At 34.8% G+C, this 27,756-nt stretch overlaps 1 protein-coding gene across 1 annotated transcript in view; it reads left to right on the forward strand.

Moving 5' to 3' along the window:
* Dmd (dystrophin) overlaps positions 1-27,756 on the forward strand; it is a 2,258,623-nt gene that overhangs the window by 693,101 nt on the left and 1,537,766 nt on the right. The window contains exons 8-9 of the mRNA XM_057760244.1: positions 4,683-4,867; positions 5,982-6,113. Coding sequence (XP_057616227.1) covers positions 4,683-4,867; positions 5,982-6,113 — 317 coding nt within the window. The remainder of the gene's footprint in view (positions 1-4,682; positions 4,868-5,981; positions 6,114-27,756) is intronic.

Genomic DNA, 27,756 nt, shown 5'->3' on the forward strand with positions numbered 1-27,756 from the left:
GCAATAGGATCAAAAACCCATTGCCACTGTTCTTCAGTTCTCAGTAGTCCTCATTGTCTGATATGTTCAGCGAGTCCGGTTTTGTCCCATGCTTTTTCAGACCCCGGCTAGCTGGCCTTGGTGAGTTCCCGATAGAACATCCCCATTGACTCAGTGTGTGGGTGCACCCCTCGCGATCCTGAGTTCCTTGCTCGTGCTCTCTCTCCTTCTGCTCCTCCTTTGGATCGTGAGACTTCAGGCCAGTGCTCCAATGATGGTCTTTGTCTCTGTCTTCTTTCATCGCCTGATGAAGGTTAATATTCAGGAGGATGCGTACATGTTTTTCTTTGGGTTCACCTTCTTATTTAGCTTCTGTAGAATCACGAATTATAGTCTCAATGTCCTTTATTTATGGCTAGAAACCAAATATGAGTGAGTACATCCCATGTTCCTCTTTTTGGGTCTGGCTTAACTCACTCAGGATATTGTTTTCAATTTCCGTCCATTTGTATGCAAAATTCAAGAAGTCATTGTTTTTTACTGCTGAATAGTACTCTAATATGTATATATTCCATATTTTCTTCATCCATTCTTCCATTGAAGGGCATCTAGGTTGTTTCCAGGTTCTGGCTATTACAAACAATGCTGCTATGAACATAGTTGAGCATATACTTTTGTTGTATGTTAGGTCATCTCTTGGGTATATTCCCAATAGTGGTATTGCTGGGTCGAGAAGTAGGTTGAACCCGACTTTCCTGAGAAACTGCCACACTGCTTTCCAAAGTGGTTGCACAAGTTTGCATTCCCACCAGCAATGGATGAGTGTGCCCCTTTCTCCACAACCTCTCCAGCAGAGGCTATCATTGGTGTTTTTTATTTTAGCCATTCTGACAGGTGTAAGATGGTATCTTAATGTTGTCTTGATTTGCATTTCCCTGATTGCTAAGGAAGTTGAGCACGATCTTAAGTGTCTTTTGGCCATTTGAACTTCTTATGTTGAAAAGTCTCTGCTCAGCTCAGTGCCCCATTTTATAATTGGATTGATTAACCTTTTACGGTCTAATTTCTTGAGTTCTTTATATATTTTGGAGATCAGACCTTTGTCAGTTGCGGGGATGGTGAAGATCTTCACCCAGTCAGTGGGTTGTCTTTCTGTCTTAGTGACAGTGTCCTTTGCTTTACAGAAGTTTCTCAGTCTTAGGAGGTCCCATTTATTCAATGATGTCCTTAGTGTTTGTGCTGCTGGGGTTATACATAGGAAGTGTTCTCCTGTGCCCATGTGTTGTAGAGTACTTCCCACTTTCTCTTCTATCAGGTTCAGTGTGTTTTGACTGATATTAAGGTCTTTAATCCATTTGGACTTTAGTTTTGTGCATGGTGATAGATATGGATCTATTTTCATTCTTCTACAGATTGACATCCAGTTTTGCCAGCACAATTTGTTGAAGATGCTCTCTTTTTTTCCATTGTATACTTTTAGCTCCTTTATCGAAAATCAGGTGTTCATAGGTTTGTGGGCTAAAGTCGGGGTCTTCTATTCGATTCCATTGGTCGACTTCTCTGTTTTTATGCCAATACCAAGCTGATTTCAATACTGCAGCTCTGTAATAGAGTTTGAAGTCAGGGATGGTAATGCCTCCAGACGATCCTTTATTGTATAAGATTGTTTTGGCTTTCCTGGGTTTTTTGTTTTTCCATATAAAGTTGATTATTGTCTTCTCCAGATCTGTGAAGAATTTTGATGGGATTTTGATTGGGATTGCATTGAATCTATAGATTGCTTTTGGTAGAATTGCCATTTTTACTATGTTGATCCTCCCAATCCAAGAGCAAGGGAGATCCTTCCATTTTCTGGTGTCCTCTTCAATTTCTTTCTTCAAAGACTTAAAGTTCTTGCCAAATAGATCTTTCACTTCCTTGGTCAGAGTTACCCCAAGATATTTTATGCTATTTGTGGCTATCGTGAAAGGTGATGCTTCTCTGATTTCCCTCTCTGCTTCCTTATCCTTAGTGTATAGGAAGGCAACTGATTTTTTGGAGTTGATTTTGTAACCTGCCACATTACCAAAGGTGTTTATCAGCTGTAGGAGTTCTTTGGTAGAGTTTTTGGGGTCGCTTATGTATACTATCATATCATCTGCAAATAACGAAAGCTTAACTTCTTCCTTTCCAATATGGATCCCCTTGATCCCCTTATGTTGTCTTATTGCTATTGCTAGAACTTCAAGCACTATATTGAAGAGGTATGGAGAGAGTGGACATCCTTGTCGTGTTCCTGATTTTAGTGGGATGTCTTTGAGTTTTTCTCCATTTAATTTAATGTTAGCTGTCGGCTTGCTGTAAATAGCTTTTATTATATTTAGGTATGACCCTTGTATCCCTAATCTCTCCAAGACCTTTATCATAAAGGGGTGTTGAATTTTGTCGAATGTTTTTTCAGCATCTAATGAAATGATCATATGGTTTTTTTCTTTCAGTTTATTTATATGTTTGATTACATTGATAGATTTGCGTATGTTGAACCAGCCCTGCATCTCTGGAATGAAGCCTACTTGATCATAATGGATAACTTTTCTAATGTGTTCTTGGATTCGGTTTGCAAGTAGCTTGTAAAACTTAAATAAACTCATTTCTATTAATCTACATTCTACCACATAACTTGTTACATCTCCTCAATATCATAAGTCCCACTTTCTCCATGTGTAGCTGGATAATGCCCCATATCAGGTTCTTCATCCAATTTACTTCCCAGAAGTCTTGTCTTTCCTCTCCAGCCGAGCTATTGGCCTTTCAGATCTATATAAAACAAATCAGAAAATACCTTAAGCATGTGAGGAAAGAGAGAGACATCATCACACGGTGTGATCAAATAGCTCATAACAAAGCTGTTGTGATTTCATGAGTGCGATGGTCCACTCACATCCATAAGGTATAATTTTGTAATAGTCCTCATTAATCTCTGGCTCTTACAATCTTTCTGCAGCTTCTCCTACCATGTCCCACTAGCCTTGTGGAGTCACAGAACCTCTCAAAAATAATACAAACTATTGTCATTGCTCTTAGTGGAGCATCAGATCTTGAAGGTAATGACCCTATTGCTAAAGAAACTATATAATTTTGTCATAGAATATGGTGCTATGCATGCGTCTAAGGGAGAAAAGTCATTAAAAATCTCACCCAGCTGTGAACTTATGTGTTACAATAACAGTCAGCCTATCATGATAGAACCATTGGTGTAATAGTGACATAATAGTGACACTAAGCCAACAGCCATAATGTATACTCAGAGGTCCTGTAACAACCCCCTTGCAAGGCCTCTGTTTTCCCCTTTAGTCTCTCTTAGCCCATATGAGCCCTGCTTAATTGATTCAGTGGTCCATGTTTTCCTGCTATCCTCTAGCCTCACTAACTCCTACAATCATTCCTCCCCATTCATGTGCAGGGCTCCCTAATTTCCTAGAGGAAGAACCATATGGAGACCTCCAAGTTAGATTATCCCTATGCATGTTTATCTGTGGGTCTCTTCACCAGATCCCAGCTACTGCCAGAGGAAGTCTTTCTGACAGCTGAACAAGGCACCAATCTATGAGTATAGCAGAATGTTATTAGGAATTATTTCATTGATTAAAAAAAGACAATTGTGTTTTGTTCTACCCTAGGTCTCTCGATGATCCAGACTCCGGTTCCTAGCTATCCAGGCAATTTAGGGCATAGTGTGGATCTCATGTTAATCCAGACATTGGTTGGCCACTCCCACAAGTTCTGTGCCATCATTGGCCCAGCACATCTTGCAGGCAGGACAGAATGCTGGTGGAGGGTTTTATAACTGGATTGGAGTCTAGGCTTCCCTTTCTGTAGCCTGAATAATACCTTTCTGCACCAAATATACTAGGACATAGGGCTGAAGGCTCCGTGCAGGCACCAGCTTAACCTCTGTACATTCAATGAGCTTTTTGGATGTTGTCCTGAGCAATGAAGCTAGCAGTTTTCAGAGAGTGACAATTTGTCCTAGCATTAGCCTTGAATCTATGAGGGTGACTCTAGTAACGACTTGTAGTAATGGAGGATATGTATTCTAAATTTGTCATCTCTTGTAGCTAGGTAAGACATTTGGTGGTGAGAGTGGATTGCATTCAGTTGAGATTTTGACTGAGGGGTCACATGGGGACCCCTAAACAACACAGGCTGATGATACTTTAGATTTTATTGGGAAAATACATGGCTTACTTTAAGACACATACATGTCATTCTGTGCATAATGTTACTGTAGAAAAAAATTTCTTTAGGAGGTTTCAAACACTAAGCCTTTTTATAATTATTTAATTATAAATGTACCATTTTAATTAACATAAAAGATAACTTTCCATAGAAAGGAAAATGTAAGATAGTTTATTAGCTAATGAAAACTACTCACTTAGATGGGCTAGTTTAGGCAGTTTTCCTTAGGAGAAAATATTATAGAAAAAAGGTTTTATGTGAACAAGAAAAAGAAATGAACTTCAGTGCTCATCTCAATGGTTTGTAAAATTGCAAGGGCATTTTAGGACTGATTATCATGTTCTAATTAGTCTCTGGAGGACTTTCATGAACAAACAAGTGCTCATTAATTTGTCTGCTTCCTGTAACATTGATTTGTTCATTACCCTTTCAGAGTCTCAAATATAGAAACCAAAATTTGATGTGTGGTGTTAATGTGCTTACAGATGTTGCTACGACTTATCCAGATAAGAAGTCCATCTTAATGTACATCACATCACTCTTTCAAGTTTTGCCTCAACACGTGAGCATCGAAGCCATCCAGGAAGTGGAAATGTTGCCCAGGCCAGCAAAAGTGACTACTAGAGAAGAACACTTTCAATTACATCACCAGATGCATTATTCTCAAGAGGTAAGACAGGAGCACTAATATAAGAGAGCTTTCCAATTTTATATCCAGCTTCGGGTATGACATTCACACATATGTAACTAATGTGTGTCTTTGTATGTTCATATCAGTATATATTATATATATATATACATAGCTTTTCATGTGTACACAAGGATTAAATAAACCTTTTAAAATTTCATGTGACACAAGACATTATTTTCAAAAAACACTGATAAAAGCACTTCTAAAAGTAATTTGATATTAAATCAGTTTATAATACATAATATATTGTGTTCTTATTGTATAATGTAAAATAAAATTAAAGAAAATTTTGTATATGCATTAAAATTAGGTTTGCTGTCAATCATGGCAAAGTGAAAAATCCAGAATATAAAGGGCAAACATTTTATTCAAAAATACATTTAAAATATTTTGTGCTAACCTTTTGAATAAACAGTTGTTTATTATTGATTTTTTCCTTTTAAATGGAAAAATATTTTAAAACCTATTTACTGCCAATTAAATCAACAATATATGATAAAATTGTTTATTGCAACAGTGAAATAAGTGCAAAGGGATTCTATTAATTGGGTTTTATTAGTCATGTTCAACAGTAGGTATACTGTATTTTCTTAAACAAAATCAATGATTAAAAATCTTGTGCAAAATTTGGCTAAAGAAATGGAAAGTTCTTGTGTCTAATTTTTTTTCATTCTACTTAGCTAGTTCTATTTTTATGCTCATGACATCTTTAGCCCATACCAAGTTATTGACCTGATGAATTCTGGCCTTATTTAGTTTGGGAGCAGAGGAAATTGCTGTTGGGCACCCATTTTTCCAGAGCACAGAATGTCATGCTATACAGCTGTAGGAGTTATGTCCCTGTGGAACCTGAATTTTAAATCCTACACTCATTATCTTCTCTGTTTTTCTGCTCTCCAGAAAGACCAACACAGTGAATTCTTCTGTTAGAGGGTTTTAGATTTTACTACCATTTATGTGTTTAAGGTTAAATGTTTGATCTCACCCTTTCTGTTTACTATTCTGTTTTCTAGAGTCTTGGAAAGCAGTCCTTCCCAATTACTTACCACATTTTCCCCTCTTCTTTCTCCTTTTCTTCCCCAATCTTTTACAGATCACAGTCAGTCTAGCACAGGGCTATGAGCAAACTTCTTCATCTCCTAAGCCTCGATTCAAGAGCTACGCCTACACACAGGCTGCTTATGTTGCCACCTCTGATTCCACACGGAGTCCTTTTCCTTCTCAGGTCTGTCAACATTTACTCTCTCTTTTATAAACCAGGGAAATTCTTTCAAGATGATCTAACCTATCTTTTGCTTGTGTGATGCCTTCAGTACTTTTTTTCCTCCCAGAACATGTTTTATTTTTCATGCTGTTAGATTCTCTCACAAAATGCTGTTGTGGTGAGATTTACCTAAGATGATAAATAATTTTTCACCTAGAGGCAGTTCTCATAATATAACTTTATATTCCTGACATAATTGTAGTTACAAGACTTTCTTTTACACAGTCTCCTAGTGTCCATAAAGAATTTGAATCTCATTTAAAACTTATGTATATAACTCTAAAAATTCTGAACATATAAATAAAAAGTGCTAATTAACTTAACTGTATTGCTTAGGTAGTTTTTTAGATGCCTATATATCTTATGTGTAAATAAGATTTCCCCCAAGTAGATATTTTCATTATATATTCAGTCCATAAAAATATATTCTACTTAAGAAAAATATAACCTCAAGCTTCTTGAAATGATCTTATGTAATTTTAAAACAAATTTTTAATATTTGCATGAAAAATTGCCATGCACACAACTCAGATTTGGTGTAATTTTCCACCTTTTCAATATCATAGAAAAGCTAAAAATATAAGAAAGTGTGACCTATATTATATGTGAGATTATGAAAATGAAGTACACTAGTATTTCTAAATTTTCAAGGATTGCCTTTGTGAAGAAATCTTTATTTCATTCAGTTTGAAAAGGTCTTAATGGAGTGACTTTTACCAAACTTACACTAGGAATGGTAGATTAACATTATGAACCTGATCCTATTGATATATTTAAAAGTAAACATTTTAGGAAACTCAATGATTTTTTCTTGAGATAGTGATATGCTTTTAACTATTGATCCATGTTTCAATTAATTGATAGATGAAGCTAAATATTCTATACCCTGAAAGAGTCCCCTCAAAGAAAACATCTCTTTGGGGGTAGAAATAAACCCTCTGCCCTAGGCTAGTTTCTTGCAGTGTTGAAGAAAGATGAGTAAATAAGAAAGTATGTTTCACATTCTTCTTTAATCTAGTTTTCATTCCAGGTTTTTCAAAGACTAATTCTAGAATTTCAAACAAGAGTCTTCTACAGTTTCTTCCTTATCAGTAAATAATAATTCCATCCCACCTGTTACTGAGGGCTCATGTTGATCTCTTTGGCATGAGAAGTGCTATTTTTATTGCCACTTTAAGTTTAAATTTAGCCTCTCTTCTCTCACACATCCAACCCCTTCACACTGCTTTAATTTAACTCACTCCCATGGAAACCACCAAGATTTAAGGGATATATCTTATATTCTGAAACAAAGAAACATAAGCCAAGACCAAGATAGAAGACGTTTCTCCCTCATCACTTTACTGAGCTATATTTTCTAGGTTTTCTATAATGCCTTTACTGGCAGCAGATCTTTACCTCATTACCACTTCATTAAAGCCTTGCGCAGATAGGATTCCTTAATGAAATAATTGCAAATAACCATACAATTTGCAGGCTTATTTTGTTCACTTTACTTATGTCTAAATATTACTGAATACATAATCTGTCATAAAGTACTCAGTGCATTCACTTTCAATAATACAACCAGCTGAATTAAACCTAATGTTTATCTTTCAAAAAAGAATCAGCACATGAATTTTTGAAAGATAAGTTGAAGAGACAAACAATGATGTATTGTGACCCTTTCTTTCTTTATTTAAAAACCTCTTTTCTCATTTTCCATACCAATCCTAGTCCCCACTCCCTTTCCTCATCCCATTCCCTGTACCATGACTATTTCTAAAGGAAGTGCATCAGAAGTTGTCTTCCCACAGCTGTTTTGAGATCCGTATATTTTCACATTACCAAAATATTCACTGAAGTCTCTGGAGGACTGAACCTGCACACTCTACCCTACAGGTGGTATCTGTCATGGTTACAATGAACTCAAAATCAGTTGGATTAAATTGCAGCAGGTTTTATACAAATATTTGGAGATATATGAGAAAGCACCAATTTTCTTTTTATTTATAAGAGAGTTCTGACCAGGTAACTTTCCCATTTGAAACCATATCTTCAATTATCTTTACTGGTCTTAATATCTCAGAAACCTCAATTATCTATATTTGTCTCAAACTATAAGTTTTGCTTAACTTACTGAATTGAAGCATTGTGGCCAAACTCCAAATACAAAATACCAAACAGAAAATATGAGTACTCTAGCCTTTTTATTGTATTACCTAGCTGTCATAGATGAATGGTTATTTTAAAGCTGCATTTTCAATCCTTATTCTTGTGACCATGCTCTTAAACATACTTGGTTCTTAATCTTGTATTTTAAAAATCCATAATCATCTTTTTATCATTGAGTTCTCTCTCCTGGAGCCTTATTCCACCTAAAATTCTCCATGCAGACTCACCGGATACCTGACTTCTCTCCCCCAAAGCCCCATGAAGCTTTCCTTGTTTAATAGATGTTTTTCACACACTGGCTTCTGTAAATTTTGCTTTACTGATATTTTAAGGAACCATTCTTAGTGAGCAGAACAAATCTCATTTATCTCGAAAGCTTCTACCATCAGTGAGACTTTTTATTTTTTTTCATTTTTTTAATTTAATTATTTATTAAAGATTTCTGCCTCCTCCCTGACACCGCCTCCCATTTCCCTCCCCCTCCCCCAAACAAGTCCCCCTCCCTCATCAGCCTGAAGAGCAGTCTGGGTTCCCTGCCCTGTGGGAAGTCCAAGGACCTCCCACTTCCTTCCAGGTCTAGTAAGGTGAGCATCCAAACTGCCTAGGCTCCCACAAAGCCAGTACGTGCAGTAGGATCAAAACCCATAACACACTCAAGGAGTTTTTGTGTCTTTTCTGTATGCTTTTTCAACACCTGTTTCTCTTACAACTCCACTAGCATAGAAATCTAATGGAAGGTTTCCTATTTTGATCTGTCTATCCATTATTTTATCAATGTGGTTTAATCATATCTTCAATCTAAATTTAAATGGCCACTGTATCGATGCCCTTACTAGTCTCAATCTTTAGCTACAGGACATTTTCAACATTTTTTTATGTGCTTATATACCTTGACATGTCCTCAAGTAAACTGCACTTCATTGCTCCCAGTCTTTTCTTTGTCCTTCTTGTTATTGTAGTGAGGCTATGACTCAGCAGTGATTGTGGTTTTATGAGACATACTCTTTTTCTCTATATTGATCCTGTAGTCAATAATAAGACAAAACTAGTCAATCCTTTCTTTAGCTCATTTCTCCATTAAATTATGCCCAACTCCATTAAATTATTCAACTTCCTTTCTGCTACTCTGAGTAAAGAAAAGCTTTCTTTTTGATTTCTGCATCATGTCATTTTCTGCTTGATCTACTGCACATGACCATTAGCCTTTCAGAGGCACTGTGAGGCTACTTTTGCTTGAGATTATTATAGAAAAAATTCAAATATGCCCCCATTTTGGAGGGCTACAAAGATCATATTTATATTTGTATATAATATACAGCTTAAGGTATATTCAATTAATAGACCCTTGGATCCCTAACTATTGTACTTACTCATTAATACCTCACAAAGCCTCGGAGGTCAGTCTTCTAAAAGTTATTTGTACTTTGTTTAGGTTTTTATAATTATGCTGGTGAAAAAAAAGACTCAGAACAGCAAAGGAAGCATTTATCTTATTTAATTCACTTTCACAGTTTTACAAAGACTTTCAAATATATATCTCCTCTAATTAATACAATAAGTGTATGAATTGATTTTATCAGAATCAAAAGTTAAAGGAAATTTAAATAGGATATATTATTTGTTCAAACAGCTGGTAACTTACACAGGTGAGATGCAAGTCATATGTCATGATGTCTGTATCAGCTGTGATGTTTCATATTCTCAAATTCATGAATCTGACAGAAAAAGGTTTAATATTTTCTTATCAACATTGCATCTGTACTTTAGTGTTTTAACAGAAGTTGATGCTTAAAGGTATCTAAAAAGAAAGAAATCCTCATCTTTGCTTCTTATCTTTGTCTGATGAATAGTAGCTGTCAACATTTGGAGAGTATACCTATTACGAATAGAATACATAAATATTTATGCATTTGCAATATAAGAAGCAACTGAGCATTTTAGTGGTGATACTAGGCATAAAGCACATAGAAATATTATAGAAAAGCATTTATTTAATAGAAAGGATCTGTAATGCAAAAGTAATAATTGCAGCCACCAGTAGAATAACAAAGGGGAGGATATCAAACCCAAACTTACTGATCTGTTCATAACAGGTATGCTTGAAGTTAATCATAATAGTTTTCTCTTAAGTTTTTTAGAGGGCAGATATAAAGTACGGGGGTAGGCTGAGATACATCTGCTAGATAGTTAAAAATAACAGTTATATATTCATAAACCAAAAAGCTACAAAGGAAGCATACATCATAGAATGATATACATCTCCTAATCATTTGGTTCCTCACAAACGCGGGTCATTTTTCTTAGGGCTTCATCTGTACCTCTGAACTTGTCCAGCTCTAAGATTTCATCTGCTAAGTCACTAAGAAGGAGTACACATACATGCATGTGCGCACATACACTCTTGTGTCCAACTAAACACCATTAAACTGATTCTTTCTTATAGGCCTCCTCTCTCAACTCTTGTTGCTCCTTTCATCATTTCTGTCATGTTTTCTTTGTTGTCTCTTAACTCCTATCTTAAGACTTTTTATGATTTTTCTGGCTAATCTCAGCAATGTTCTTTATTAAACCTAGATTCTGTGTTCACACTCAAGTCTCCCTTTATGCAGGTTCTTCTTGAAAGGAGTAAGTCAATTTTGCATCAGAAGCACATAGTAAAATACACATCTGTACTGATCAGATGTAACTGAAAAGATCATGTAAGCTTTCCATTACTCAGATGATATCACAACTATTTATAAAACATTTACAACAGCAAATATTTGTACTGTATGAGAAGATATGTATAGGTTATATTAAAACACAATGCCATTTTATATATGGGATTTGACCTCTTATGATTTTGTTTATCTGGTAAAACATGGAATCAAGCTCTGTGAGCACTGCAGGATAAACTGTTGCACTTTAATTTATGCTATTCGGACATTTTATTTGACTCCCCTTCTCCTTGTCTCTTGTTCCTTCTATATTTCACATATTATCGACAGCTGCATTGGGATTCTCTCTGTGATCATGACTCATCTCGCAATAATGGCAAGTTTTAGGATTTGAATGTTACATTGAAGGAAGTAGTTTCATTCATATTTGCTATAGCAGGATACAGATATATTGAATGTGTATTTTGATATGAGTGCTTATCTGTGTAAATATATAATGGTAAATACTTGTATTTTTCTTCTTTAAAAGGAACTGGGCATAGCTATACTCAAGAAAAAATGAGTAGCTGTTTTCCCTGAGACATTTTGTTTCCCCAGTTTTATTATTTTTCTTATTAAGTTTTAAGAATTATTTTTAAATTAGATTATATAGCTTTTCTGTAATATGGTGGACATATAATTTTCACAGTTTGTTCTCTGTCTTTTTAATTTAATGAGCTGTTTAACTTTATTAGATATGATATGATTAAAATATTTGTGAATTCAGAAATCACTTTCAGCATATATTCACATATATCTTCCTGGGCAAAATATGCCATATCTCCTTGCCTAAATAAAAGGGGGAAACAGTTACTACAATGACTGACTCAAAATGTTGTCCATGTTTTTAGTCATCTGGACAGATGGAAAAAGGTATTTTCTGAGTCAGCCAACATTATTTTAGGAAATGGAGAGGTAGAAAAGATGGGAAATATATCAGAAGCTAATAGTTTGTGTTAAACTCCCCTAGGATTTTATGGAATTTGTGTTCAAGAATAGAATTTCATTATTATTCTGAATGCATCTGAGTTTGCAGAGGCATGCATTTGGTACTCCAGAAGCAGAGAATCATGCATTTCTGAAATCTCACATTAAATTCATATTTGGTTAGCGGAGCATCTGTTCTCGAGAAGGAAGTATATTAGTTGAGCAAGGGAGAACAAATAATGACATTCAAATGAAAGGGGTTAATATTCAATCCTCATCAATTTCTAGTCATGTAGCCTTGTGACAGTTTCCTGTGTGTTATTAGCCTCAATTTTCTCATGTTTATTATTGATTTTAATATAATTTATGGAGCTATTATTCAGATTTTGTTAGATGAACTGTATGAAGGATATTCTTTGATGTGAGAACATTGTAGTTTCTAAAAATGGCAACCATATCATTACTACCTCAAAAATCAGGGGTTAAGTAAGATTGTTCTGGAGTGATGATCTTTATTATATATTGATAAACACTTTCATAACTACTGAGTTTTAAACTTTGTAAATTTTTGAATCGTCATAAATTGTATATAGTTGGGCAGTTTTATGCATTAATGGTGGCCTGTGAAGGATTCTAATGTAAAGGGTGCTCTTTTTAGTTCTATAATTCTAAAGTTGTTGAAGAGAAATCTTGATGCCCCACAAAGCAGAGTATAATAATGTTTTCTTATAACAAAGTCTTAGGCTTCTGGGTCTTAGATACATTTTGTACAGAGAAGAGGAGATATTTCAGCCTGTTTCTTTTTTTTTAATCATTGGCTCATTTTAACTCAAATTACCTCAAACTAAGTGAAGATTGAATAAAAATAATGAACAGATAGTACACAGCCATTAATGAAGGGCACTCCAACCTCAAACTAAGTGAAGATTGAATAAAAATAATGAACAGATAGTACATAGCCATTAATGAAGGGCACTCCTACCTCAAACTAAGTGAAGATTGAATAAAAATAATGAACAGATAGTACACAGTCATTAATGGAGGGCACACCTTCCATTAAAATAATCATTGGTCTGATTCAAGTTAGCATTTTTTCTTTTTGATCTGACTAAGGAAATAATTCAGAAACTGAATGGCCAGGTTTAAAACGAGCTGTATATACTGGTAGATATACTGAAAACATGCAAGCAATTTTAAAACTAGCAAGAAGCTGGGCATCATGTCTTAGTACTCTAAGTTCACCATCCAGTAATCTGAGTAGTTGAGAATTTTAAATTACATATTACTCAGACATAATGGTCTGTACTTTGCTTGTAGTGTCTTTAAAAATATTTGCTATCAGTGTTTTATAAAATGAGCTGGGAAACATTCTTCCATTTGAAATATTTTGGAAGAATTCAAGATAAATTAGCATTAATTATTTTTAGATATATGGTAAAAAAATTTCTGAGATCATCTGGCCGTAGGCTTTTTGTTGAGTTCTTTTTTTTTTCTTTGCATGCATTAAATTTGTTCTTTTGGCACTTTCATATGCAGTACACTCTGAAGATTGTCACACGCAGCTGCTTTTACTTGCTTCCTACTCCTATTACCTCCTACCCCAGAAATCTTTCTCCCACATTTATGGTTTTGTGTTTTGTTTTGTGACCTACTGTGCTTAACTAGGCATGTTTGTATAACCTGGGGCTTGCTAGTATTCAACAGTGCACGGAGAGTTTCCCAGAGAGTGGGCAACAAAAGACAATGTCCTGTTGTGCTTGAGCACTTTCCCTTATTCTCGGTATCCTGAGCAATCATGCGTTCCTGCTTTTGCTGCATTTCATTGCAAACAGAAGCTTCTCTGATCAGGACTGAGAGTAGCGTTTGTGTATGGGCATAAACAGATATTTAGCAACTTGGTGCCATACCAGCTTAGCTTGTTGTTGATTAACCTCTTGATTTTATTACGTTTTTTTCTGACTTTGTATATTTTTGTAGTTCAGTCTTAGAAGTTGCCATGCTTTTAGGAATCTGCTCATATATTTTAGGTTACCCCATGGGTTGGCAAATAATTTTAAGATCATTTCTACTTATGTAGCAATGGTTGTTCTTTCTCCTTGTGAGCCTACCCTTTAAAGGCTGACCCAACTCTCCAGCCTACCTCCTTTATTAATAATTTTGACTTTTCTTTCTTCTCAATAGTTTAGATAAACATTACTTCATGCGCCCTTTTAAAAATACGTATTTCATATGTGATTTTCTCTAGTGTCTCATTTATTTATTATTTTATTATTTTTGCTTTAACTGTAATGTCTCTTCTTTTGAAGAGGCATTTTGTAATGCCTCTTCATTGTTTGTGCTCTTATTCAAATTTTTTGAGGTATTATTTATAGTCTGTCTTACCCTGTTCCACTATCTCGCTATACCTCCCTTCCCAATAGAGGCTAGAATTATAATCTTGTTATGTAGCCAAATCTAGCTAAAAAATATCATCTTTTAGTCTCAGCCTTGTGTGTGTTGCCACTAGAGTCATGTAGCACAAGGTCCAACTTTTCTTTTCAAAGTAGGAATTGAGTACAGTTATCTCCATCTGCTATTTAATCAGCACATTTTGTCTCCAATTATGAGACAATTTTCTTATGTTCCATTGCTTTTTATCGAGTAATTTGTAAATGTGACATGTTTTTATGATTCATAATTTATGCATAAAAGGAAATAAATATTATTAAATTAAACTGAAAATAATTATAAACTTTTTGAGACAATGTGAATGAGATAAGTAAAGAATGAAGTGAAAATAGTACCAATGTTGTTGAGAGTCAAAAAACCCTTAATGTAAATTGATATTGAATTGTACATCATGATTTATTGCTTCAGAGAAACATTGATCCATGTCATGGTTTTAAATGAAAATGTGTTTTTATTTATTCAAAAGGATTGACTACTATGAAAATTACGAAATAGGAGTATCAAAAATGTTAAACTGGCTTTGAGTACTTAAAAATCTATAAACTTCCATATTATTGTGTTATTAGATCTTAAAAGTAGCAGACAATCTCTTTTTTCTATCCATCCAATAATTTATAACATATTTTATCAGATAAATCCCCACGCTCTGAGTTTGTGTGACTATAACATCCCTCTTAAAGTAAATAGGGATAGAAATTATTATAAAATAGATAGAGGTAATTTATGTGATGTTAAGTACTACATTTAAGATATGGTGCTTCCACAATACAAATTTTTTTAAATGTCTTAAAACTAATATGGGTCTATATAATATTCCAGGCTTTGAACAAGAATACACATACACTAATGCATTTCTAGACAATGAACAGAAGAGATATAACTTGGCTTACTTTCTAAATTAGCTTTATAACACACACAAGACACAATTACAAAACACACACATGCACACACACAAACACAGACACAATTACAAAACACACACATGCACACATGAAGACATACAAAAGACATACATACAAACACACATGCTTTTGTGTGTATATATTCAATGCATATATGTGTATGTATGTGCATACATGTACAAATGTGGGTACATTTATTTGTATATGTGAATGGGGTCCTCTATATAACATGGCATTGGGGTTGAGGTCAGTGGACTATTTTGGGCATTAGCCATAACTTTCGTTCCTGTTTGAGATAGGAGTTTTTTATTGTTTTCCTTCTGCATATACCATGATAGCTTACCCAAGAGCTCTGGGGATTCTCCTGTCCCTAACTAAGTACAGATGCTCATTACTGTGATTAGTTTTTGTGGATTAAAAGGAGCTAAACTCAGGTTGTCATACTTGTACAGCAAGCACTTTTATCCGCTGAGTCATTTCCCACTCATAAAAGTTTAAAAGCCTTTGAAATTACACTGAAATCTGATCACTGAGAAAAGACTATTGAAAGTTATTCCTATTGGGAAGCACTTAGATAATAGTGTAGAATATACTACCTTCCGGGGCATGAACAAACGTGTACCTAATGTGAAGATTCAGGCAGAGTGTGACTCCATTATTGTCTGCCATGATTGTAATAGAGACATATTTTTAAACTAAATTTTTATAGAATTGATACTATATTTTTGTTTTTTGGAGATTATAATATAATTATATCATTTCCCCTGTTTCATTTCTTCATTTAGCCCTTCATATACAATTCTTGTATTCTTTCCAATTTATGGTTTTTATTCAATTGTAGTTACATGTAAACATATGTATTTGTTATGTATTCCTGTTAGTGGCTTCCTTCATCAATATAACATTACTTGTATGTATATCAACTTGGAACTGATCTCTTCATATTGAATAGCCAATTGGAGGGCTAAGATAACAATTTATTGGGTCTTTGAGGCTTCCATACAATGTATTTTGATCATATTTCCCTTTCTTCCCTCACCTGCAAGATCCACCCCCTCCTTCCATCTAACACATTACCCACTTAGCTCTTGCTCCCTTCCTCCTTCAAATTATTGAGTCCAGATTGTTGGGTAGGGGGCCTGCCTTGAAATGTGATCTATGTACCAGGGATCACACTGTTAAAGAAAACTGTCTGTCCCTCTCCCAACTGCTTTTCCAACCCAAGGCTCCTCAGCTGGGATATTTGTTTGACTTCAGCATATACAGGTCTTGTTTGTTCATGCTGTCACAACCATTTTGAGTTTGTATGTACAACTACCCTGTTAGATATTGAAAACACCATAGGTTTGAAATCATTCACAATCTTTGGCTGTTAACTTCCTGTCTTCTGTGATCATCTCTGAAACGTGAGGGGAGAGGTGAGACATAGATGTTCCATTTAGGCCTGAGCACAATATAGTTTCTAATTTACTGCACATCAGTAAATTATATTGTGTTTTTATTTATTTGCTTGTTTATTATAGTCCATTTTACCTTTAGAAACTGTTTCAAAATGTTTAGTAACTCTTTAAATAAAATAAACATTTTTTGAAACACTACTACAAAATTTTAAACGTTGATAGGTAGATCTTGATTCTAATTTTTATTGTCTTTTTGTGAAAAGATACAATTTGCAGAACTAATTGCAATCCTTGCTATGGGAATCTATTAGCACATATCTTTATAAATTGTGACTTTTATCTACAAATAATTTCAGTGCAGATATGGAATAATTATGAATTTGTCACCAACTCCTCTTATCATATATGTAGAACATCATGGTTCTTATAGAAAATTCAATGTAGGTATGTCTCAAATATATTGACACATTTTTTGTTGTTATCTTTAGAATTTTACTCTTATTGACTTTTAATTTGAAAGAAAACAGTGAACTCTTTCAAGTGATGTTTTCTCTGGGAGTGATTAATTTAGAATTTCTTGAATTTCACTTGTAAGTAGTGAAAATATAATATATTTTGTTCAATATAAGCATTAATAGAGATATATAGGATGGAGTCATTAACTTTTAAGCTAAAATGTTATGAAATATGTCATCGGGGCAGAAATATCTTTTAACATTGAGATTGATTATTGGTAATTGTTAAATGACTTCTTATTTCCACTTCATCTGTCTGCTAATTCAAATACAGAATCCATGCCCCTCCACTTCTTATATCCATATCAGGTTTTAATGACCAATATTTACAGTGATAAAAGTAGTACACTGGTTAGAAATTTCTATACTGTGAGGCAGATTACTAAGTCCACCGACAAATAACACCTTCTGAAAATATGTGGTTCTCTTTCTGAAACCTTAAAATTTACTTCATGATACTTCAAAAACCCATTTCAAAAGAAAAATTGGACAATTAAATTATAAATAAGATGTACTCATGGATTCTTTTAATACTATTTTATCATGTACATCTCATGTGACCCTGGTGATTAAAGTCATATTAACTATTTGGTACTTCACATAGTTCAGAAAAAGTATGCCTGGAGTACTATAATATTACCTCTATTTCGGTAATTGTTCATTCCCCACTTTATTGTAGAGTCCAGGAATGCATGTAAAATAGCGAATTATGTTCTCAGAAGTCCTTTTATGTCTATGTCTTTATATTCTATGGTTATAGTTAGCAATTATCTATTGAGGGAGAGAAGGTATTCATTAAGATAATTCTCACTGTATCATGTATTGGCTAGAATATGTAATGGAAGTGAAAATTAAAGAATCAATTAGAAGAATTATGAGTCATGTTTAGAAAGTACAAATGACATTCTTCACATAAAAATCAATCAGTACAATTAGAATATCTCAGTAGAAAAGCAAAGAATATTAGTCAGAAAAGGAAGCAATGAAAAAAAGAAGTGTCAGAGAATATATGTCTTAGGGTTACTATTACTGTAAGGCAACACCTTGAGCAAAAGGTGAGTTGGGGAGGAGCCGGTTTATTTAACTTACATTTTCACATCACAATTCATCACTGAAGGAAGTCAGGGCAGGGACTCCAGCAGGGCAGGAACCTGGAGGTATCAGATGATGCAGAGGCCATAGAAGTGTGCGGTTTACTGCCTTCCAACCCATGACTTACTAGGCCTGCTTCCTTAGGGAACACAAAACCTCCTTCCCAGGGATGTCACCACCCCCAATGAGCTGGGCACTCCTTGTTTGATTACTAATTGAGAAAATGGCTTACAACTGGATCTTATGGAGTCATTTTCTCAGCTGAGGTTTCCTCCTCTCAGATGATTCTAGCTTGTGGAACATTGGCATAAAACTATCCAGGACAATATATAAAAATACATTCTGTCTAATTAGTAATGAAATATATACAGTACAAAGCAAAAAATAGTTTTTAGCTCCCAAATATGTAGGAAAAACCAGAGCTAAAATAGTAATTATCAAATAATAAGTTGATACTGATATTAAGTAGCTTATTTTCCAAGAAATTACAATAAAATTTAAAATTTTATGTACAAGTTAGTATTTCTAGAAATTTGTATTAGTCACACAACAATAATTTCATGAGTATAATGGTATTAGAAATGGTTGATACATTTGAAATGAGTGAGATTTTAATTCTTATTCAAACACTCAACTTCAAAAAATTCACAAAGCTTGGGGTAATGTAATAAAATAACAGAAACACTCTAAAATCCTTGAATTGATAAATTTTTTTATTCATGCTGTTAAGTTACCTTAGAAAAATGTTTAAGCTGAAAGTGGACTCTAAAATGTATAAGGTTTAATTATGTATTACATAGATTCTTTACAGATATGTATATTACAATATAAGTCAATTAATAATGTCAAATACCAATATAGGATTTGTATTCTGTTCTAAATAATATGTATGAACCACTTTTGAAAGAATTTTTCCCTTGGTGATGACTTTATTAGTCCATCCAATATAAGTAGGATCAAAATTTAGTATGTACCCAAATAAAGGTTAATATGTGTGTATATACTTTCTAGATACATCACTCAAATCTTACAAAATTCCGAGAGGTAAATAACTTGAGATTTTATCAATTCCATGAATTGTGTAATAATATTTTAGTTTCTGCCTTTATGTTTATGACAGTTTTTATTGTAAATTTAACAGCTTACTAACTGGATCTTTTATACTTTTCATTTTTAAGGAAACAAATCATAATAATAACTCAATAGCACTTGAAATATTGAGGCATATAAGTCTTGATATCCTCCCATTAAATATACATTTATATGCTTTTCTGCATTTAATTAGCAATTATTGAGTAGCTGCAATAATATAGGAAGTAGTTAAGATAACCCAATTTTCATTTGAGGAATTACTAACATATCAAACTGCAGGTTAAGAGCTAGCGTTAGAATAGGTTAGTGGCCACATAGTATTTATTAAGTGTTATCTGTACCAAGAAATTAACTTTCTAAAACTCATGAAAATAAATCAATATAACATTCCAATATTATATTTTATTAAAGAAACACCTCCAAGTACAATAACGAGCTTAGGAAAATAAATAGTACATCCCATATTAGAAGTTTCCAACCATGCTCCTTTCTCCCCTACCCCCATGCTCCCAAATTTCTCATGAAAGCTTGCCTCTTTCCCCTTCCCCGAGGATCTATATAGGTTTTTCTCAGGGGTCTCCTTGTTACATAGCTTCTCTGGGGTCATGGACTAACGGCTTTTTATCCTTTGCTTTACTGCTAATATTCAACTATGTGTGGGTACATACCATGCTCATCTTTCTGGGTCTGGGTTACCCCACTCAGGATGGTTGTTTGTAGTTCCATCCATTTTCATGCAAACTTCAAGATGTCATGTAGGAGGAGTGAGACTATGAGCAAAGTGGTCAAGACCATGTTGGGGACACCCACTAAAACTGTTTGTCTGATCTAATGGGAACTCACAAACTCCAGCTGGACAGGCAAGGAACCAACATAGGTTAAGATTAGACCCTCTGAATGTGGGTGGCAGCTGTATGGTTGGGGAAGACTGTGAGGCCACTGGTGGTGGCACCAGAATTTATACATACTGCTTGTACTGACTTTTTGGAGCCTGTTCTCTTTGGATGGATACCTTGCTCAGCCTAGATATAGTAAGGATTGTCTTGGACCTTCCCAAAGCCCAAAGCAAAGTGCTTTACTCTCTCTGAGGAGTAGATGGGGGTGGGCAGGGGAAGGTGGAGAGTGTGAGAGGAGGGGAGGGAGTGGGAACTGTGGTTGGTATGTAAATTAGAAAAGATAGTTTTTAAAAATAATTAATTGATTTTTAAAAAGAATAAAAAATAATTACCCAAACAAAGTATAGATCATGAGTACTTGTAAAGCAACAAAAAATTAATCATTAAACAAAGGACAGACTTACTTGCTTACGTATAAAACCCAAAGACCTTCCAAGTTTGTTTTTATTTCTCTTTCAAACCAAGAATCTATAGTCATAATGAATTGTTCTTGTTAATCATTGTAACTATTATGAAACACGTGAAAACTAGAGAAGCATGAAACATACTTCCCATGAAAAACTTAGAAATAAGTTGTAAAGCTGTTTGAACAGGTCCCAAATAATAGTTTTTTTTCTGTACATGTTGTAGAAAATCTAATATCTATCCCTTTTTTATTTATTTAGTAGGTTTCCTTATTTCTTGTCATCTACATGGTCACTTGCTTGCCTTTAATAAGCTGAGCATGTTTCCACCCTATAGACATTACACATGTGTCTATCACTTCCCTAAAGTTGGCTTCCTAAATAATAACATGACATACTTCCTTATCTGAGCTTCAGAAAACAAAACAAAACAAAACAAAATCAACTAACCAAACAAACAAAAACTGACTTCCTTAGTAATGAAAACAGTATTTGCAGGTATTATCTTCCATTGAGTTGAAACAACAAGATAAAGAGAATTGGTCTAGACAAATATTGAAAGACACTGTTTTTATACATAAATACATGACATATATTTTATATGCCCATTTATCCCATTATAATAAATACTCTAGAAGACAGCTGAATGAGTACCATTACTTAGAACAACCAATCACTCACGACCCTAATACATTATCCAGTGTTTTTACAGCAGACACAGAAATGTTTACTTGCTGTCACACAGTTTTGTAACTTCATTTATAACTATAAATTATTAGTATCAGCAACTACAAATTAAAATAAAATCTACATATAAAAACCTAAATGATGGAAGCTGGAATAAGTTACCTTGTATGTATCTTATGAGTTTGATCTTTGTAGTAAAATGCTGGAGTCTTGAAGGTGGTAAAAGTACCAATTTTTTATGTTATATTTATTTATTTTATTTTTATATAATTTAGCTTTAAAGTTTAATTTGATTAATTTATATTTGTATACCCCTTCCAAAGATTCTCCTCTTTCCATTCCTCTCCATAGAAGGAGCTGCGGGCCATTTCCCACCACCCAGCTCCCGCACCACTAGCTTTACCCAAAATAATTACACAGAAACTGTATTCTTTTAAACACTGCTTGGCCCATTAGCTCTAGCCTCTTACTGGCTAATTCTCACATCTTGATTAACCCATTTCTAATAATCTGTGTAGCACCACGAGGTGGTGGCTTACCAGGAAAGATCTTAACCTGCGTCCATCTTGGAGAGGAGAGCTATAGCATCTGTCTTACTGCCTTCTTCCTTCCAGCATTCTATTCTATCTACTCTGCCTATCTAATTTTCTGTCCTATCAAAAGCCAAGAAAGTTTCTTTATTAACCAATGAAAGTAACAATAGACAAATGACCCACCTCCATCACCTCCCAGTCCCACCACAATACACTCCTTCTTTTCTGTTTCTCTTCAGACAAGCACAAGCCTCCCATGAATATCAGCCAGCCGTGGTATATCAAATTGAAGTAAGACTAGGCACCTCCTCTTCTTTTAAGGCTGGACAAGGCAATCTAGTAAAAGAAAAGGATCCCAAAAGCCGAGAACCAAGTCAGAGACAGCCCCTACTTCCACTGTTAGGAGTCCCACAAGAAAACCAAATGACACAACTGTAACATATATGCAGAGGGACCAAGTCAGTCTCATGCAAGTTCCCTAGTTGTCAGCTCAGTCTCTGAGATCCTGAGCCCAAGTTAGTTAATTCTGTGGGTTTTCTTATGGTGTCCTTGACCCCAATACCTTCTACAATATTTTGGTCTCATTCTTCAGAGGATTACTTGCTTAATATCTGGCTGTGGGGCTCCCATCTGTTTCCATCAGTTGCTGGACGAAGCCTCTCTGATGATTATTATGCCAGACTTAAGTTTATGAGTACAGAAATCATTTCACTGACATTTTTTCTTTGGCAGTTTGTTTGATTCCACCGTAGGTCTCTAGGCTATTCCACCTCTGGGTTCTGGCCCTTCAGGCAGTGACAGGGATGAGTTCCCTTTTATGGTATGGGTCTCAGGCTGGACCAGTCATTGGTTGAACAGTCCCACAACTTGTGTTCCACCTCTTTCCCCAGCACATCTTGCAAGTAGGACAAATTATAGATGGAAAGTTTTAGGTATGAATTGGTGCCCCAATACTTCCTTTGAAACTCTTTCTTGGTTACAGGAGTTGAGTAGTTCAGGTTCCATATTCCACATTGCTAGGAGACTTAGCTAAGGTTACCCTTACAGTTTGCTGGGACTTTCTATTGCATTAGGTTTCCACCTCCTCCCAGAGATCCCCCCAGATTCCAGTTGTATTTTCCAGTCCCCATTTCCTCCAATCTTCCTCCAACTGATCCCTTCTGTTTCCATCCTCACCCCCATCTGGAACCTCCACTCCTGTCTAATAGTGCTGTCTAGTTCCCTTTCACTGTGAAGTTTATGCCTTCACCTTTGAGTTTTCCTTGTTACTTAGATTCTCTGGGTCTGTGGACTGTGGCATGGTCATCCATTACTTTAGATATAATAAATTATAAACTGTAAATAAATTAGTACATGCCATGTGTGTCTTTCTGAGTCTGGATTACCTCTCTCAGGATGATCTTTTCTAGTTCCATCTATTTGTTAGCAATTACATGATGATGTTATTATTTTTAACAGTTGAGTAATACTACTTTGTGTAAATGTATACCATATTTTCTTTATCTACTCTTTGATTGAGGGAAATCAAGATTATTTCAGGGTTCTGGCTATTATGAAGAGAAGTGCTATCAACATGGATGAGCAAGTATCCTTGTGGTATGGTGGATTGCCCTTTGAGTATATGCCGAAGAGTGGGATAGCTGAGTCTTAAGTCAGTTTGATTCCAAGTTTTCTGTGAAACTGCTGATATACTGATTTCCAAAATGGTTATACAAGAATGCATTCCCACCAAAAATGGAAGAGTGTTCCCTTTCCTCCACATTCTTTCCATTGTCACTCTGTTTTTGACCTTTGCCATTCTGAAAGGTGTAAGATGGAATCTCAGAGTCATTTTGATTTGCATTTCCCTTATGCCTAAGGAAGTTGAACATTTTCTTAAGTATTTTAGCCACTTGAGATTCTTCTGTTAAGAATTCCCTGCTTAGATCTCCACTCATTTTTAAATTTTACTATTTGCAGTTTGCTCATTGGTTTCTTAAGTTCTTTATATATTTTCAATATCAGTTCTCTGCCAGATGTGTGATTGGTGAAGATTGTTTCCCACTCTGTAGGCTGTCATTTTGTCTTATTGACAGTGTCCTTTACCTCACAGAAGCTTTTAAGTTTCATGAGATCTCATTTATTAATTACTGATTTTAGTGTCTACACTATTGTTTTGTGTCCATGTTGTGATCTCAGATGTCACTTCAGTCAAGGCTATTCCCAACTTTTTCTTCTATCCGGTTCAGTTCATCTGGTTTTATGTTGAAGTCATTGATACACTTAGACTGGAGTCTTCTGTACTATGATATATATGGATCTATTCGCATTCTTATTCATGATGGCATCCAGTTAGACCAGATCCATTAATTGAAGATGATTTATTTTTTTTTCCATTGTATAATTTTGGTTTCTCTGTCAAAAATCAAATGTCCATAGGTGTGTAGATTTATGTAGCCACCCAGAACCAAAATAATCACACAGAAACTGTATTAATTAAATCACTGCTTGGCCCATTAGCTCTAACTTCTTATTGGCTAACTCTTACATCTTAATTTAACCCATTTCTATTAATCTGCATATAACCATGAGGTCGTGGCCTACCAACAAAGTTCCAGCACATCTATCTCCAGCAGCGGATCCATGGTGTCTCCTGACTCCACCTTCTACCTCTCACCATTCCGTTTAGTTTTCCCTGCTTAGTTTCTGTTCCCCTATAGCTCAGCTATAAACTCATAGCAATTCTTTTATTCATTAACCAATCAAAGCAACACATAGACAGAAGAACCTCCCATATCATCCTCTCATTTCTGTTTTAATAAAAAGGAAGGCTTTAACTTTAATATAGCAAAATTACATACAACAAAACAGTTATCAAGCAAAATTACAGTTACAATATTAATATCTACTTTATCTTTTATCATAACTAAAGAAAACTATATCTATTCTTCAACTCCATCAAAAACTCCAGAAGGATATAATATTACTTAAATCAACAGTAAGTGCATTGTAAGCAACTTCCAAAACTCTAGATATTACTTAAATCAACAGGAAGTGCATTGTAAGCAACTTCCAAAACTCTAGAATTGACAGAGACATCTTGCTTCCTGGACAGTCACCCAAAGTTCTTCTATACTGTTGGGGCATCCAATCTTCAGCCTAAAGGCCCATAGTATCAGAAGGCTTTTCCACCAAGCAGAAAATTTCAAAGACATTTCCACCTATACTGTCAGTTTGTCTGTGACATTGTCCTGTGTCCTGCAGAATGTCTAGCAGACTCTTTCATGACACAGGAGCCCCGAAGAACTTTTCACCTTTCTCTGTGGGTTCTGCATGTCCAGTTCATCTAACAAACTCCATATGGAGCCTCTTAGATGCCGATCTTCTTCTCAAAGTAATTGGTGCTGCCAGGAGCAGACGAGTCTTGTTGTCAAGAAAAATCCTAAGTTATTAAAACATTTTAAATGCCATATTCTGAAGGTCTCTGAAAGATATGAAGAATACATATCTAACTGAATTATATCTCTATACATCTAGAAAATCTAATTAACATGAATATAAGCTTGACTATTAATCATACATTACATTTTTAATGAACTGTATAATCACAATACATTAATCAAGAGAAGAAATGTACATATAATGAAATTGACCTTAAATTTGTATCAGTTAACCAAGATCCATACCAATGCAAATTATTCTTATCTATATCATATCCCCCTTTAAATGTAAAGAAAGATTTATAAACAATATTTGGGAATATGGGTACAGTTCTGTCCAAACTTATTCCTGCTGTTTTGGGGGCAAAGTATTTTCTTTTTGGGTATTTTTGGGGTATTCGTGGTGACCTTTCATGGAGTCTTGGTCCATCAAACCATATTTGTCTGGAAGCAATCCACAGGTTCTTACCTTCTGTGAAAACAAAAGAAGAACCTCTTTTCCAAAACAATATATCCTTACACCCAAATTTGGAAGCATGATAACTATAATATACATGCTGGCTTAGCTTACCAGCACATACAATGAAATGTTTTTCTGTACTTAGCTCATTCACAGTCAAAAAATTTAAAGAAAACATGATATTATATACATAATCCAGACTCTCTGTGTATAGTCCATCTTTACGCGGCTTATTTTTCTTTTACTCCTTTTAACCTATGACTGTCTGTACTCTGTCTCTTTAAGACTTCTTTTTTTTAAAACAATTTACTTCTTTTCTCTCTATAGCCTATGCACATTTATCCAACACTTTGACCCATTTAGAGCTCTTTTGTTTCTGAATCTGTCCTTATTGCATTATCTGTAATTCTTTACTGTCTTGAGTTTTAAAATGGTAAGCAGCTTGCTTACAGCTATTCTGGATGCTTTCTCCATCTCTTTCCACGTTTAAAATGGTGGAGGCTCTGGGGCTGCCAGGTAGGAGCTATGCTCAGCACTCCAACCCTAAGAATGAGTGTCCAGCACATAAACCCTTTATATCTGAGTAACAGCCATGCGCAGTCTGGAAACATCTCTGTGTATGGTGGTGGGAATCCACCATGCATTCCCACCTGTGCAAGCTGGGCATGATCTCTTAAAGATGGTGGCTAGAGGAGCAGAATGTGCTCCCACAGCAAATTTACTTCTGGGCCTTTGATTCAATTATATTGATTAACCTGTCTGTTTTATGTCATTACCATGTGGTTATTATTACAATTGCTTTGTAGCAGCTTAAAATCTGGGAATATGATGCCTCTGGAATTTTTTTTAATAAAGACAGGATTGACTTAGCTATGCTGGATGATTTTTGTTTTTTGCATATGAAGTTGAGTATTGTTTTTTCATGGTCTGTAAATAATTGTGTTGGAAATTTGGTGAGGATTACACTGATTCTGTAGATTGCTTTGGTTAATTTGACAATTTTTACTATGTTAATCCCATCTCCCTCCAATTTTTCTTCAAATACTTGGAGTTCTTGTTGTACAAATCTTTCACTTGCTTGATAAGAGCTACCCCAAGATATTTTACATAGTTTGTGCCCAATGTGAAGGGATTTATTTCCCTGATTTTTTCTTAGTCCATATGCCATTTGTATAAAGGAGGGCTTCTATTTTTTTTTAGTCAACCTTGTATCCAGCTACTTCACTAAAGGTATTTATCAGCTATAGGAATTTCTTGATAGAAATCAGGGTCACTTGTGAATTCTTCCTAATTTGTGTCCCCTTGATTTTCTGCTGTTGTCCAACTTCTCTAGCTAGAATTTCAAGTAATAATTATATTGAACAGATGTGGAGCTAGAGAATGGCCTTGTCTGGTTACTGATTTAAGTGGAATTGCTTTAAGTTTCTTTCCATTTAATTTGATGTTTACTTGGTTTGCTATATACTGCCTTTTTTTGTTATGTTCTTATGTCCCTGATCTCTGCAAAGCTTTTCCAGGAAAGGGTGTTGAACTTTTGTCCAGGCCTTTTTCAACATTTAATAAAGAATGCAGTACTTTTCTTCATTTGTTTTTATGGTAGATTACATTGACTGATTGTTACATGTTGAGCCATCCCTGAATCTCTGGGATGAAGTCTATTTGACCATGTTGAATGATCTTTTTGATGTGTTCCTCGGTTTGGTTGCAAGTATTTTATTGAATACTTTTTCAACTAGGTTTATGAGGGATATTGGTCTCTAATTCATTTTCTTTGCTGAGTCTTTTGTGGTTTGTGTATCGCAGTGACTGTCGATTCATAAATATACATTTTTAGTAAAGAAAATAGATATTTTAAAACATATCCAAATGAAAAGTTTTTGAGAAGTATAAATCTCATACAGAGATTGTTCAAAATACAGTCCAGAAAAGAAAATAAGTAGAGATATACTTCTGAAAGCCAAAACTCTATAATCCAAACT

This window comes from Chionomys nivalis, chromosome X (assembly GCF_950005125.1).
Source record: "Chionomys nivalis chromosome X, mChiNiv1.1, whole genome shotgun sequence".
In the NCBI taxonomy this organism is placed as follows: Eukaryota; Metazoa; Chordata; class Mammalia; order Rodentia; family Cricetidae; genus Chionomys; species Chionomys nivalis.